Consider the following 13,688-nt stretch of genomic DNA (forward strand, 5'->3'; position numbering starts at 1 on the left):
GGTCGACCATCAAAAGGCTCAGGGAGCTGCGAGGCTTCTTGAGCATGGTAAAGTACTACCGTCACATTCCAAGCTTTACTATCACTGTAAAGCCTCTGCATGAGCTTACGGGGAAAGGAAAAAAGTAGATGTGTGGTGAGGAGCAGACAGCTGGCAGATAGAAATTACTGTGTTATCTAGAGGAAGCTGTTGGCCGTGGTTAAGGCCATGAAACACATCTGGCCCTACCTTTAAGGACAAAATTTTCTTCTCCGCATTGACAATGCCTTTCTCCACTTGCTGCCTTAAAGGAAAAAGCTCTCAAATCAGGCGGCAAAACATTCCAGCTGAGTTTCGGTATGCCCCAGAGCAATGAGTCGCACTAGACCACAAGAATGCTGATGAACTCAGCAGACAAACCAGTGAAGACTGACAACAGTGCGAGCTCTTTGAGCTGAAGGAAGAAAGGAAAAGCTACGAAGGAAAGCACACGATGGAAAGCCAGGCCATGTCCACAGTCTACAATTGTTGTGGCAGTCTACACAACAGCGCCCAAAGAGCAAGAAATTCAAATATGAAACTTGCTGGCAAACTTTGGCAACTCTACAGTGTGTTTAACTACCCTTGAAAAGAAAATTTTAGGCTTATGCACAGGTTCTTAGTTTAGCCTTTATTCTCCACCAGAAAGACAAAATTAGACTCTTCAGATTAAACTCCTTTCATGCAAAATGGGGTTCTTAAAATTAATGTGACTTCAGGCAAAATTTAGTTGCAGAACTAAAATGTGTGGCACATTACACGGAACAGATACATTATCTTTTACTAGTCCGATGATGATGGTCAAACGTTGAGATATAGTGAGATATAGTAAACATTGCAAGATAAGGGATGATTTAGTGTAGTCATACACTGGTTAGTATACTTCAAGGTTGAGGAGTAACTGATAATTCTTAATTTACTAGTACATATACAGTGATACTTGATGCTTTCTCCTTCATTCTTCAACACTAAGGCTTTTTATTTGCGAAGATTCTTTTAAAACTAAAGTTTAGGCTACTTTTAGCAAATTTCTTTAAAAACCCTAAACATCAGATGATGAAGTGGCAGTAACATGCTATGTACATAACAACATCAAATATGTTGCCAATCAACATGAGGCTGTGCACATTGCTAATACAAATCTTGAAAAAAAATTAAAAAAAGAGCAACACAAAATCCAAAAAATGCCATGAACCATGTGTCGGGAATAGTAACTATGGATTACCTTTAATGAAAGTTTATTTAATGTTGCGCCGTATAAAAAGAAGAACAATAAATGAGGTAACAGGTTATTCCAAAAGATGATAAAACTTAGGATTATTTCTACAATGACATGCTGGAACTGTTGCCATAACCTATCAGGGAACACAAATCTTTATACATATTCCTAAAACACTGCAACCCTCCGGTGTTTTAAGGCCAACCTACAGCTGGATTATCAGGTACACAGATATTTTTTTTCTCTTTTGCCGTCGGTCAAGGCGACTAAGCCCACGGTTGTTGCTTCCGTATGGTAAAAGATTTCCGATCAGTTCAATTACATGCAGTCACCTGTTATGAATTACTACATCTTTTTAGCCGTGGCTTGGCCTTCCTCGATTTCTATTACCATCACATAGGTATGTGTATAATAGTTGACATGGAAGCCGGTCTTGTTGCACTCTGTGTACATGGCTCAATCATATCAGACAACTTCAATATGGATGTCAGCCATTGATGATAGACCTGCCAGCCTCAAGATTTCTACGTTTTGTAATATTGTCCTACCAGTTGATATTCATACTATCCCTCAAGTGTCTACGATAGCTTTCAAGGATAAATGAAAATGTTGAAACATTTTATTCTCTCTTTAAGATGGTCATATCTACTAATATGTTCGTAAGAACAACTCCAGAAGTTGATACCTATTGAAGCTACCAAAGTATTGTCCTGCCACTACAAAATTATAGTTTATTCTTTTAATACAAAAAGCTTAGTGCTTTGCTGTCATATAAAACTGTAGTTTATCGATGAGTATCATTTGTAGCCTGTTATCAAAGTGTGTTAGTCTCAGGCCTGACAGCATGAACAAAAAAAAAGCTTAGGTTATGAGCCTTGACCGATACTGATACAATGTAAATCTCATAGTAAATTGGTAGAAAATGAATTATTGTAGAAGATTAATTCTCTCCAGTGTGAGTCCTCATGTAGTCTCTTGGATCCCTGTGATGAGAAAACTTACAGATGCACACCTTGCATTGTAATGGTATTTTTCCATTGTGAGTTATCTTTGTAAGTTGTCAATTGACAATGTCGAGCACATACTCTATTGCGACTCTTGTAGTACTAAGATGGCTTCTTTCCCGTATGAATCCTCGTGTGGTTTACAAGACTTCTGCGCCGACTAAAGCTTTTGCTGCACTCCTCACACTAAAATGGCTTCCCCTTAGTGTGAGTCCTCAGGTGAACTGTTCGATTGCAATGATGATCAAAGCTCTTGCTGCACAGCTCACATCGGGATGGCTTTTCTCTAGTATGACTCCTCATGTGAAATTTTCAATGACCGCGGCAAGCGAACTTGCTACTGCAAATCTTACATTGAAATGGTGAACCTTCGAAACCAGCAAACCTAAAGCTCTTACTGGAGTAAGGTACATGGAAGAGCCAGTTAGGTAGGTCACAGTAGGTTAAGTAAGACCTAATAGTTAGCCAGCTTGCTATTCAGCTGTAGCAGCTAATGAAACAGGTTAATTAAAGATGGTTTTGCGTCAAAAAGGTCGATTTAATGAAATCACGACCAATAAAAGGCTAAAAAATCACCTACAATTTGATGTCATTTTTGTCTTTGTAGACCAATCCTGTCCAGAGATATATGCGTTTGAATGAGGCCATCTTTTAAAAAGCTCACATTCCAGCAAGTCCTTCATTCGTGACGTAACTAGTGATACATCTGAAAAGAGTCCACAAGCGACAAATATAAGGTCGCTTCATTAGCCAATTATAAGCACGAAATTTTTATATAGGTCGTAATAAATGTTATCACTCGTAAAACGCGTTGTCTGTGATCTCAAATTTAGAGGGTTCACTTTATTATTAAATCATAAGTACATCAATATTTACTAAATTAATTAACATCGTTACTTTAATAAATTACTCGATCGACACGTTTTATTGACGAACAATAAAATTGTAAAAATTACTGTAAAGTTACTGCGAAGGTGACTTCGAGTTTTCTGGGCATCAGGTGGTTAAAGTGCTACAGAGGAAGATAGAAGAATGGAGGTAAATTTATCTTTTACTTTGGGTCTCCTATAGATATACTGTTGAGTTTACATTCAGATTATATTTCCCTATTTGGGGTTATAATGTAATCTCCTGCGGGTGCGAGATACATATGCACGATGAGTTCTTGATGGCTTCTTTTTGATCCATAACATCTAGCAATACAATGGCTTAGATTGATGAATACATTAAAGGTAATAATTTTCGTATTCATTAATACATGTACTAATTATTAAAATTATAACTTTTTGCTATCACCAAGCATCGTTTAATAACTTTTTATCATTTCACCCAGCTACATTTGCTTCAAATTTTCTTTGGCAGTTTTATCTAGTAAATTAGATTTATGATTAGACTTTAGATGTTCACTTCTCACTTGTAGAAAGTGAAGAAAACCGATTAATCAATGCACATCTGTAATTTCCAGAACCAAAGCTTCGAATCATTGGCTTGGCGTACTTATGCTTTTGTTAATTAAAATTTATTCATTTTTAAAATTAAACTGGAAATTTATCTAGCTCCCGATTTGAAAGCTTTCAGTAGATACGCGTTAGAATGACATATCTATGAATGACATATATTAATTGCATTCGTTTTATTGATTACAGGATGTTTATGTGGTCCCACCAGTCGAAGCAGCTTTGTCAGTGTGGAAACTGGCATAAATGGGAAAGAGAGACTTGAATGTGTGCTGCATAAACCATGATGTTTTGTTTGAGTTTGCTGAAGTAGATGAATTTGTCTTATTGTATCAGCTGAAACTATGCGAGTGGCCACGACTTGATGGATATTTTTAATAAAAGCTTTATGCCAAGATGAAAATTTTTTGGCTTCTAAAAATTATATAATAAAATAATGTTTAAGATAATGCAAAACATGGTTTGCAGAACATTGAATATATCATAGCCCCGTTGAAATCTGTGCTGAAATCTTTTCTGATAGATGTATTTATGAAGTGCAATCAGAGCTGCATAGACAGGCACTTTTGCATAGCTCGGCCAGTTGTTTAGTACTTGAATCAACTAATCAAATGTGACTAGTGAAATTTTTCTACAAATTGATACCAATAATGACTCGATAACGTTGACAATCGACTATACAGTGTACATGACTTTTAGGGATGTAGTTGGTTTCGCCACATATTCTTTTTAAAGACGCAACTGACTTATTTTACTTACGGTAGTAAGAAACTAGTTTTCGGTGTGGGCAATGATATACAGCCCCATCCCCAGGATAGGCGACGGGCATAATGTGGGCAGGGCTTTTGGGAGGCTGTATATCGTTAGTGTGGGTAGCGACGGAACTGTGCCGATACAAAGACCTTATTCTACATAGTTTTCTTGACAGAATTACCGTAGACCGGTAGAATTGGTAGTCGGTACTAAGATGTTTACACAACATTTAGAGGCTAATATGACAAGTTTTTAATTTTCCTTGTTTGAGGCATTGAGACATTGATAATAATGTATCTGTGGCTGGATTTAAAATTTTATTCTAGCCAACACGAGCAAATACAAGATAAAATATATGCCAATAGAGCCGCGTAAGACTAGACTTTTATCGCAATAGCCGTTGTGAATACGAGAGATGGAGACAGGTTGTATCACGCCTTACATAATTTTGGGCAAGTCTGGGCATGTTTTTTTGGCCTGAGCGTTTTTACGGCCATCATTTTTTTCGATTTTAATCTTCAAGTATCTTGACAATGAGATCACTTAACACAACAAACAACATATGAACTGATAGACAAAGAAAAATACTTTCTTTTAAAATCAACTCAAATTTGACGCAACCACATCTTTAACAGCAAAACGAGTGACATGGCTTCAATGAGGCAACCTTGGCGAAGCCTATTCTATGCTAAAACCACAAAGGATAGGGGCCCATTCAATGAGACTACTTTAACAAAATTGCCGCAAAAGTCGTAGTAACTACTAATTGCATGAAGGTCTTCAAAAGTTTTAACTTAGGCAAAGGCTTTCTCAACCGGCTGGCCCACAAGGTCAGGATGGAGCCCCACACAGAGAGAAATGGCGGTGGTGACGTGGAGATGTTCTTTCATAACCAAAGAACCATGACAAAATGAACTTTCACCTAACCTTTTAAAATAGGGCAACGTAGAGGTCTCCTGTGACAGCCACCCGGGATGGGGAAGTGGTGTGAAGATCCTCTGCAATAGCCACCTAGAACTATTATGAAACCCTGAAGAAGTTAGAATCTGGTCCTCTAAAGCCGTCGTCAGCAAAAAATCCAAGCCACACCAGACATGATTGCCAACAGACTCAAAAAGTTGCTAGAGACCAGGCCCAAGATCAACCAGCACTTTGCCTTCAAAATGGCAAAACCAACCTAAGCTGTCCCCACTTTCAGACTGAAGGGACACACTAGAGGCCTGCACTGTCGACAACCGGCTCAAAAGTGTTCAAGCCAAATCCTATTGCGGTTTGGGCAAATGATGGTATCAGGATGATTATGGCAGTCTCGAGATCGGCCCATTCAACTAACTATTTCCCTCTAAAGAAGCTCGACTGATGATCCATTCAGTTCCTGATCAACATTGGATGTACTACAAACTCGCTAAGTAAATAGGTTTTAACAGGTTTCATCAGGACGCACGGAACCTGCGCGAAGCACGTGAAAGCGACGACCTTATGGCTGACGCGACACGACTGCCATTTTATAGAGTCATTACTATACAATACCTACCCATTAAAATAGATATTTGTGGCGTCATACCTTTTTTGATAGAGCGGCAAAAATTGTTGCATAGGCATCCTAAAGGAGAATATTTATCTAAGAGTAGATGAGTGAATACACTCTGAACAGGGAAACCAAGTCTAATGCAGAATATCTTACAACCTGTGTCATTTGGCAACAGATGTAACATGCAACACCATATCGAGACTAACAGAGAAATTTAATGGTAAAAAGATAAATACGAATTTGACTACATAAGTGTTGTTTTTAACATCCTGTTGAAGGACCTGATATCACATCCATTATACTACTGCCATATTTACCTTCATCACTGTGTGCGTTGACTGAACAATTCCCTGATTCTGGATTAAGTTCAATGTCTGCAATATAAACAACTTATCTACAAATAAATATATTGAATGATTTCATAAAAAAACTTTAACAAACTTGCGATAAAACTTTTATGTTACTATGAACTCTGTGTGCTTCCTGAAGTAAAAAATTACAATTTTCTAAGCAATGGCTCACACTTTCTTAGTACTCATGAGTCTGTGATCAGCCAATGAAACCCTCACTCTATAACTTCATATTTCTTTTTTGTGCTTATTTATAACTTTGTAACTTAATACAGTCAATCTCCATTTCTTAAGACTGCACTTCCCCATGCTTTCAACTTTGTCCAAAAAACGATAATTATCATACTCATTTAACTGGGAGGAGCCTGACATAAGAGCAAATCAATGAGTCATCATTATTATTTAATAAACCTTAAACTAACCAATAGGGTAGAGATTATCAGCCCCTCCATCAGATCCTGTTGCTATTTTCACCTCTGTACCTCCTAAGATAAAGATGAGAGTTGATCTAAGGAGAATGACAATGACAAGCTTCTTGCATACATGTATATGTAATAAGTTGTAATGATTACTATGAAACATCCTTGAAACCTAATTACCTTGATAATTGTCTGTATTCGCTGACGAGTCCTCAGGTTCCACTTTGACTTGAAAAGCTACAATATAATGATAAATTATAAACACAGTTGTAATTGAACTATTGCCAAGGATCCAATACAACCATTTACTACTTGGCAAGGAACCACATTACTTGGAGTAGATAAAACCAATGTTTCTCAAATAAACATACAACAAATGCAGGTAAGTGTGCGCATACAAATGAGCGAAACTGGATGAGACTTCTAGGCAACCTGGTTTACTTGACTGTTCAAGTTTTTTTATATTCTCATAGGGCGCTGCAAAACTGAAACCAAGATAAATCGGATGTGTTACCTCTCTGGCTGAGAAGAGCATGCCAAGGTATACCACACCTAACCACAGGGCACTTGACAAACATGCTTATGCTCGGAGAAAATCTGCCCTTACCAGACCAGCTAGAGTACCGGCCCCCCAAGTTCCAGTAAACAGACAAGTATGTGACGGAGCTACTCAGGAGATTGAAAGAGGCTCAAGGCACACGCCACCAGGCGCAGGTGTAGATCTGGCAGAAGGACCAGAAAGATCTACTCCTCTATGACATTGAAAAGTGGGTTTGGATGCTCTACAAGCGATGACAAAGAGAACATGATCTTAAACTGCAAGCAAAGTTTGCGGGTCCTATCAGATCATTCGACCCTGGCCAAACTATACCTTTTTCATCGAAGGACAAAAAAATCGTTCAGAAAACAAGAACCAGCTAATTCTGTACCGTGCTTTCCAGAAGGAGCTGGGGTGCGGTGCCCCTCAGCAACTCTTAAGACAAAGAGAAAAAACGAAGATGAAACGAGCGATGACAGTGTACACAGAGAAAATATCTCTGGGAGTGAGAAACCCTGAGCCGATGATGCCACAGCCAGTTTCCCAACCATATAAAGAGCCATTGTAAGCTTAAATGAGAAAACAATATAAGACAGCAAAAACATATGTCTCAACCACGAAACGTAACCAAAGGTGAGCAGGGGTTCGATGAGATTTAGAGACTGCTGTTGTCGTATCAGGCTGTGATGCTTGAATCATTTCTGAAACAGGTCCTGCACAACTTCAGACCATCCCTGGTCACAAGAAAGCTGGATCAGTGTGGGGATTGGACATGTCAAGAAGTGAATAGGCTAGGGCACATACCAGGCAACATCAGATGTGTGTTCGACTAGCCATTCCACTGCTGATGGATTGTTAGGACTCCTAATAGAAGAGCGTGTGGAGTAAGTGAGCTGGATGAGCCAACTGATCTCATTAACAATTAGCCAGCTGGCTAAGCCATCGCTAACAATCCGCATGAACATACAGGCAAACAATGAGCAATTAGCCAATCTCCTTGGATAAGCTACACGTATCCAAGGAGAAGCTTAGCCAGCCGGCCAGCATGCTAAGCACAACTATTATAGCTAATGCCGTCTATAACAACTAAAGCCCAGCTATCTTGACTAAAGCATGGCTATTATGCACGCACGATCTGCAGACCTTAAAGAATGGCGTAGCACTCCACCAAACAGAGGATATAAAATGAACAAACATGCGCCATTAAGTTTAGAGTAGCAATGCTTACGGCTTACGCTTGTGCTATGATTATGATATCTTTGTGTAAAAATACATGTATCATGTGATTGCTACGACTACATATTATTGCAAGTGCTGTTGGATTTGCTGGTAACAAGAACAGTGCCTAAACTTTCACCTGAATCAACTTGGAAAATACTGTAGTACTGTTAAAATACAATTGATATCCATTATACTAAATATTGTGACACCATACCTTTCTCAATAGCGCAGCAAAAATTGCTGCTAAAGCATCACAGAAAAGAATATGCGTCGAAAAGTAGATAAGTGAATGCCCTCCGAGTAAGGAAACCAAGTCGAACGATGAATATTTTACAACTAATTTGGCAAAACCTGTAAAATTCAAAAATATCTCGAGACTAACCTGAGAAAAAATGTGATGTTAAATAAAGAAGAAAGTACTAATATGACTATATAAGTGTTTAACGTCCTGTTGAAGAACCTGATATCACATGCATTATACTACTGCCATATTTACCTTCATCACTGTAGTATATGTTGACTAGACAACTCTCTGGTTCAGGAATAGGTTGAGTATCTACAACATAAAAACCTTAAATACACATAAATATATTGAATAATATTATTCACTATAAAAACCTATATTTGACTGCCACCTCTATTTGACCATCACCTCTATTTGACCATCACTTCTATTTCAATGCCTCCTCTATTTGACCGTTACCTCTATTTGACCGTTCCCTCAATTTGACCACCACTTCTATTTGACCGCCACCTCTATTTGACCGCCACTCTCACATTCCTTGATATTTACGAACCCCTGATAGCAAGCGAGAAATAAAAAAGTCTACAAAATGGTGCTTGTAATGACTCAGTTACAAAGTATTACAACAATGAAGTGATATAACAATTACTTCTGTTGTGGCTGTTCGTATCAAAATCCGTTTTTTAGCTCTTAAACTTTAGTTTTTACGTTGAAACTTTAAAAGCAGCACCACAGAAATGAGCAATAAGTGTAACAGACTAATTGTAGCTCTTTACTTGAAACAATCTCAGTACTTCAACATAAATAAGAGACGGTTCAGCAATACAACAAAATCTTTACTGGTATCTTAGGCTCACACTTAGGTGTAACATGCACGCGTAAACTTGTCCCTGGTTAGGTTTTCTGTAGTTGCATGAAAAGCGTATTCTAAATGATAATGCATAAATTTTTCTCTTTTAAACATTATTTTGAGGCGAATATCTATTAGTCCAGCAGTGTATAGAAAGAGTTGAAGTCAGAAGACACTTAGAAAGGCATTAAACACCTTGAAGAACATGAACTATAATTTAATCGGTAAAAATAGTCCTCAGCTTCCCAATGCGTATTAAATTTAGAGATCTACAAGTTGGAGGTGAGTTTTAGCAAATTTATTGCACCGCAAAGAAGAATGAAAAAGTGCAAAATATAAATGGCATTTGCTTCAGCCGTCATAAAGTTAAATTTATCTTCCCAAAATTCTGACGAACTATTCGAAAAAATACAACATCACCACTTGAATCTCCCCTCTAATGAAGGGCCACTATAGCAATTGAGATATTGATAAATAGGAATAGGATTGACAAATAGTGCCACAGCATGAAAATAGAGGTTTTATGGTATACAAATTATCTTAAACAGTATTGAAATAGTAATTACATGCGACTTGAAAACTCGGTGCACTTCCTGCAGTCAGTAACAAATCAATTATTTAACCACTTCCTTAACCCTCATGAATATGGGTTTATTCAATTAAATCCGCAAACTCCTTAATTTCAGAATCTTTTCATTGTGCTTATTCTTAACTTTCTATCTTAGTACAGCCGACCCCAATTCTTCAAACTTCAATTCACTGAAATTTCAATTGTCCAGACCAGTGTTTTTAAACTTTTTTTTGAGCCAGGGCACGCATTTTATAATTGAAAAATTTTGCGGCACACAACTAAAAATGTGATAAAATGCCACTCTGAATAGTATATTTAATCACAATATAATTTCTCAATTTATTTAGTAGAATCAGTCAGTGTGAAACCTGGGCCTGTTTAGATGAACACAAAGCCAATATCATTGGGCTATTTTTATTTGAAAGTCATTTATTTGAAGGCCGCTTATATTTGAGCATCACTTTGACATTCATCACGCTAATTAGTAATGAAACGTACCTAACTAGGCATTTTGTACTAAATGACTAGTCCGACTTTGGTGGACTTTGAGTTTAGTGGGTCAATATTAAATGCATTGACCATGCATTCGAGACATGGTGCCTCGAGACTGAGCCTACTACATGGAGGCCTTGGCATTCAACTAAAACGCTCTTACCACCTAAGTTGGGTGTTAACCTTCTTCAGAGCATGGAGAGAACGTACCTAGAAACTTTGGCAGCCACATCGAGCAGGCAGAAAGCCGAAGATGCTAGCCAGCAAGTCGTTCAAGGGATACGGACTGACCAACGCTCTAAACGGCTCTAAAGATGACAAAATCTATCATTTCAGGTCAGACGCCTGATTAAGACTGGACTGAAGTGTCTCCAGCAAGTGCGGGCTAATGCTGGCATTACCAACAAAAATAGCATTCAAATATTCGACGCCGATTCTAGAACTATTCGACAGTTTTAGAGAAAGACGACAACTGTTGCAATAGCGATGTATCCTTAGATGTTCAACAATAAGCGTTTTATTACATACCAGCAACAACCATGTTATTTTGTTTTATGTCTTGTATTATATTTCTTGTCTTACAAGTTTATGTTGGTTGATATTTCATCGTTCTTTGTTTGGTAAATTATATTATAACTTCATGTTAGATGTTATGTTATCATTCATAGTTCGTTAAATGAAGTTTAACTAACCTAAATCTTAATCAGCTAGTTGAAAAATTGAATGCCAACCTTTTATTTTTAATTTATGAAGGTCACCTCTAATTAAACATCACATAAAATAAGTGTTGAAAACTAGCTAGCCATGGTGTTCAAATAAAGGCTTAACGGTAAATTACCCTCCTAGTCTTTACAGCTTGGACAATGGACAATGACATACTATTTACAGAAAATGATAAATAAATGTTTTATAAAATTCTTAATTTAAAAAAGTGACATTAGATAACTTTTCACGGCACACCTGACAGCCTCTCATGGCACACTAGTATGCGCGACACAGTGGTTGAAAATCACGAGTTTAGACAATGATAATTATCATATTCATTTAACTGGGAGGAACCTGACATCAGAGTCAACGAAAATCAGTTATACCTATTATTTAATAAATCTTCAACTAACCGGTTGAGAAGAAACTATCAGCACCACCTTCTGATCCTGGTTCTATTTTCACTTGTATACCTACTACAATACAGATGAGAGTTTATCTATGGAAAACATAAATAGCAGACTTTTTGTACGTATGTAATAAATTGCCATGGTTACAATGAAACATCCTTCCAACATGATAGTTACCTTGACCACTGTCCATATTAACTGACGAATCACCAGGTTGGACTTTAACTTCAATATCTACAATGTAATGATAATTTATAAACACAGTTGCAATTAAACTATTATAAAGGATTCACTGCGACACTTTCTACTTTACAATGAACTATACCACTTTAAGTAGATACGACAGATATATATTTCTCAAGTATGTGTACAACAAAAACAGTCAATGATTGCCAAGCCAGCTCTAGCTGTGTCAACTCTAGACTTGATAGCCGAGCCAGCATTAACTGTAATAATTGTGCTTAGTCGGCTGGTAACTTTTCTCGCTTAGCTGACCACGCAGCCAGCCAGTTAGTGATTTTTAGCCCGCTGGCAAATTGCTGGTGAGCCTAGTGACAGCAATTGCTGATGCCTATCATATTTGGGACAATTTTTGGTCGCATTTGGAAGTGGAAGTGCCTAGTGACTTGTTTCTTTGCCTGCGACCTCCAATGGCTCTCTCTTTATCTGGCAGTGAAACTGGCTGTGGCAGCATCAATTCGAGGCTTCTCTTTTCAGGATAAATTTCACTATGACGATGGACCGATTTCTTTTCATGTCACCCCTCCTTAGAACCAGGGTTATTGGGGCCATACCTGATCATGGTTTTGTATGAATAACTATTTCTGCCTTTCGATCAAATATGGGTGGTCTGGCCAAGCTTGTAAGATTTGATCGGGCCCGAACAATTTGACCAGTAGTGAGATTATCTTCCTTTTTTGTTGCCTGTTGAGCTTCCATATCCAGTCTCCATTGGTGTAAAAGGGTAGCTCCTCCCTGCCTGATCTCCATATGTGGTTGTCATACAATAGTGTGTACCTCCTATAGCCTTTTGAGTAACTCCACCAAATACTCCAGCCTTGGCTGAGCTTCCGTAGGTGAAGGATGATACTTCAGCTAGTTTGGGCCATGGCTTCTAGGAAGGCCAAAGCATCATGCTAATGGTGAAGTAGTCGAATAACACTAGTTTTCACTTATTGCCTTTTGGTGTCATTGGTCCAAAGGTGCCTCGTGTGCCAAGTGGGTAATGTGGACAGTTAAATTAATTAGCTAAAACTTATAACTGATTCCACTTGTTTGATATCATAAGACTTTCCTTTTCCTGTTTAAAAAGCCAAATGCTGATTTGGAAGTCTCTTTCCATCACACATCATTCTGTAAGCATCTTAATATTTATCATACAAATAGTAATTTCTAATTGAATTTTACTACCTGGGTTAAATAGGGTGAATGTTGTTGGAACTTTTGGGGCAATATGAACACAAAGCAAGCATATTGTGTTGTCTATCTCTATTGATTGTCAGAAGCTAACTCCTGACTTAGACTGAAGTTTATCAAAATTTGTATTAATATATAAGATGGGGTAATGTGGTCAAGACAAGTTGGGGTAAAGGGGACATGTTCGCATTACCCTTATGCCATGTCCACATTACCCTGTGCTGTATAAACTGCCTAATTTGCTAGTTTCGACGTTAAGTCTAAATTGTTACTACTACTAGGCCTACCAAGTAAATTTACAAATATACATGTAGTTTTCTCAGTCCAACAATTATTTGCCAATAACTAAGAATGCAAAAGTGAATGTTGTTTTGCACTAACTATAGACTGTGTAGACGCGACTTTTTTTAAATGTTGTAATTAGAAATGAGTATTAAATTAATTGCACTGCAGTTAAAAAATACATTAAATTACTATCATAGCATATATA

The 13,688-nt window shown here is 37.7% G+C and overlaps 1 protein-coding gene across 2 annotated transcripts in view; it reads right to left on the minus strand.

The window, feature by feature from the left end:
• LOC137386782 (gastrula zinc finger protein XlCGF57.1-like) overlaps positions 1-13,688 on the minus strand; it is a 56,191-nt gene that overhangs the window by 15,201 nt on the left and 27,302 nt on the right. The window contains exons 2-7 of one of the 2 annotated variants that reach the window (XM_068072925.1): positions 11,960-12,016; positions 11,786-11,848; positions 9,007-9,066; positions 6,932-6,988; positions 6,755-6,817; positions 6,300-6,356 (exon numbers count right to left, since the gene is read on the minus strand). In XM_068072925.1, the coding sequence (XP_067929026.1) occupies positions 6,300-6,356; positions 6,755-6,817; positions 6,932-6,988; positions 9,007-9,066; positions 11,786-11,848; positions 11,960-11,975 (316 nt within the window). In that variant the 5' untranslated portion in view covers positions 11,976-12,016. Of the gene's footprint in view, positions 1-6,299; positions 6,357-6,754; positions 6,818-6,931; positions 6,989-9,006; positions 9,067-10,877; positions 10,981-11,785; positions 11,849-11,959; positions 12,017-13,688 lie in introns of those variants that run through there. The other variant, XM_068072926.1, reaches the window with a different exon arrangement.

This window comes from Watersipora subatra, chromosome 2 (assembly GCF_963576615.1).
Source record: "Watersipora subatra chromosome 2, tzWatSuba1.1, whole genome shotgun sequence".
Taxonomy (NCBI): Eukaryota; Metazoa; Bryozoa; class Gymnolaemata; order Cheilostomatida; family Watersiporidae; genus Watersipora; species Watersipora subatra.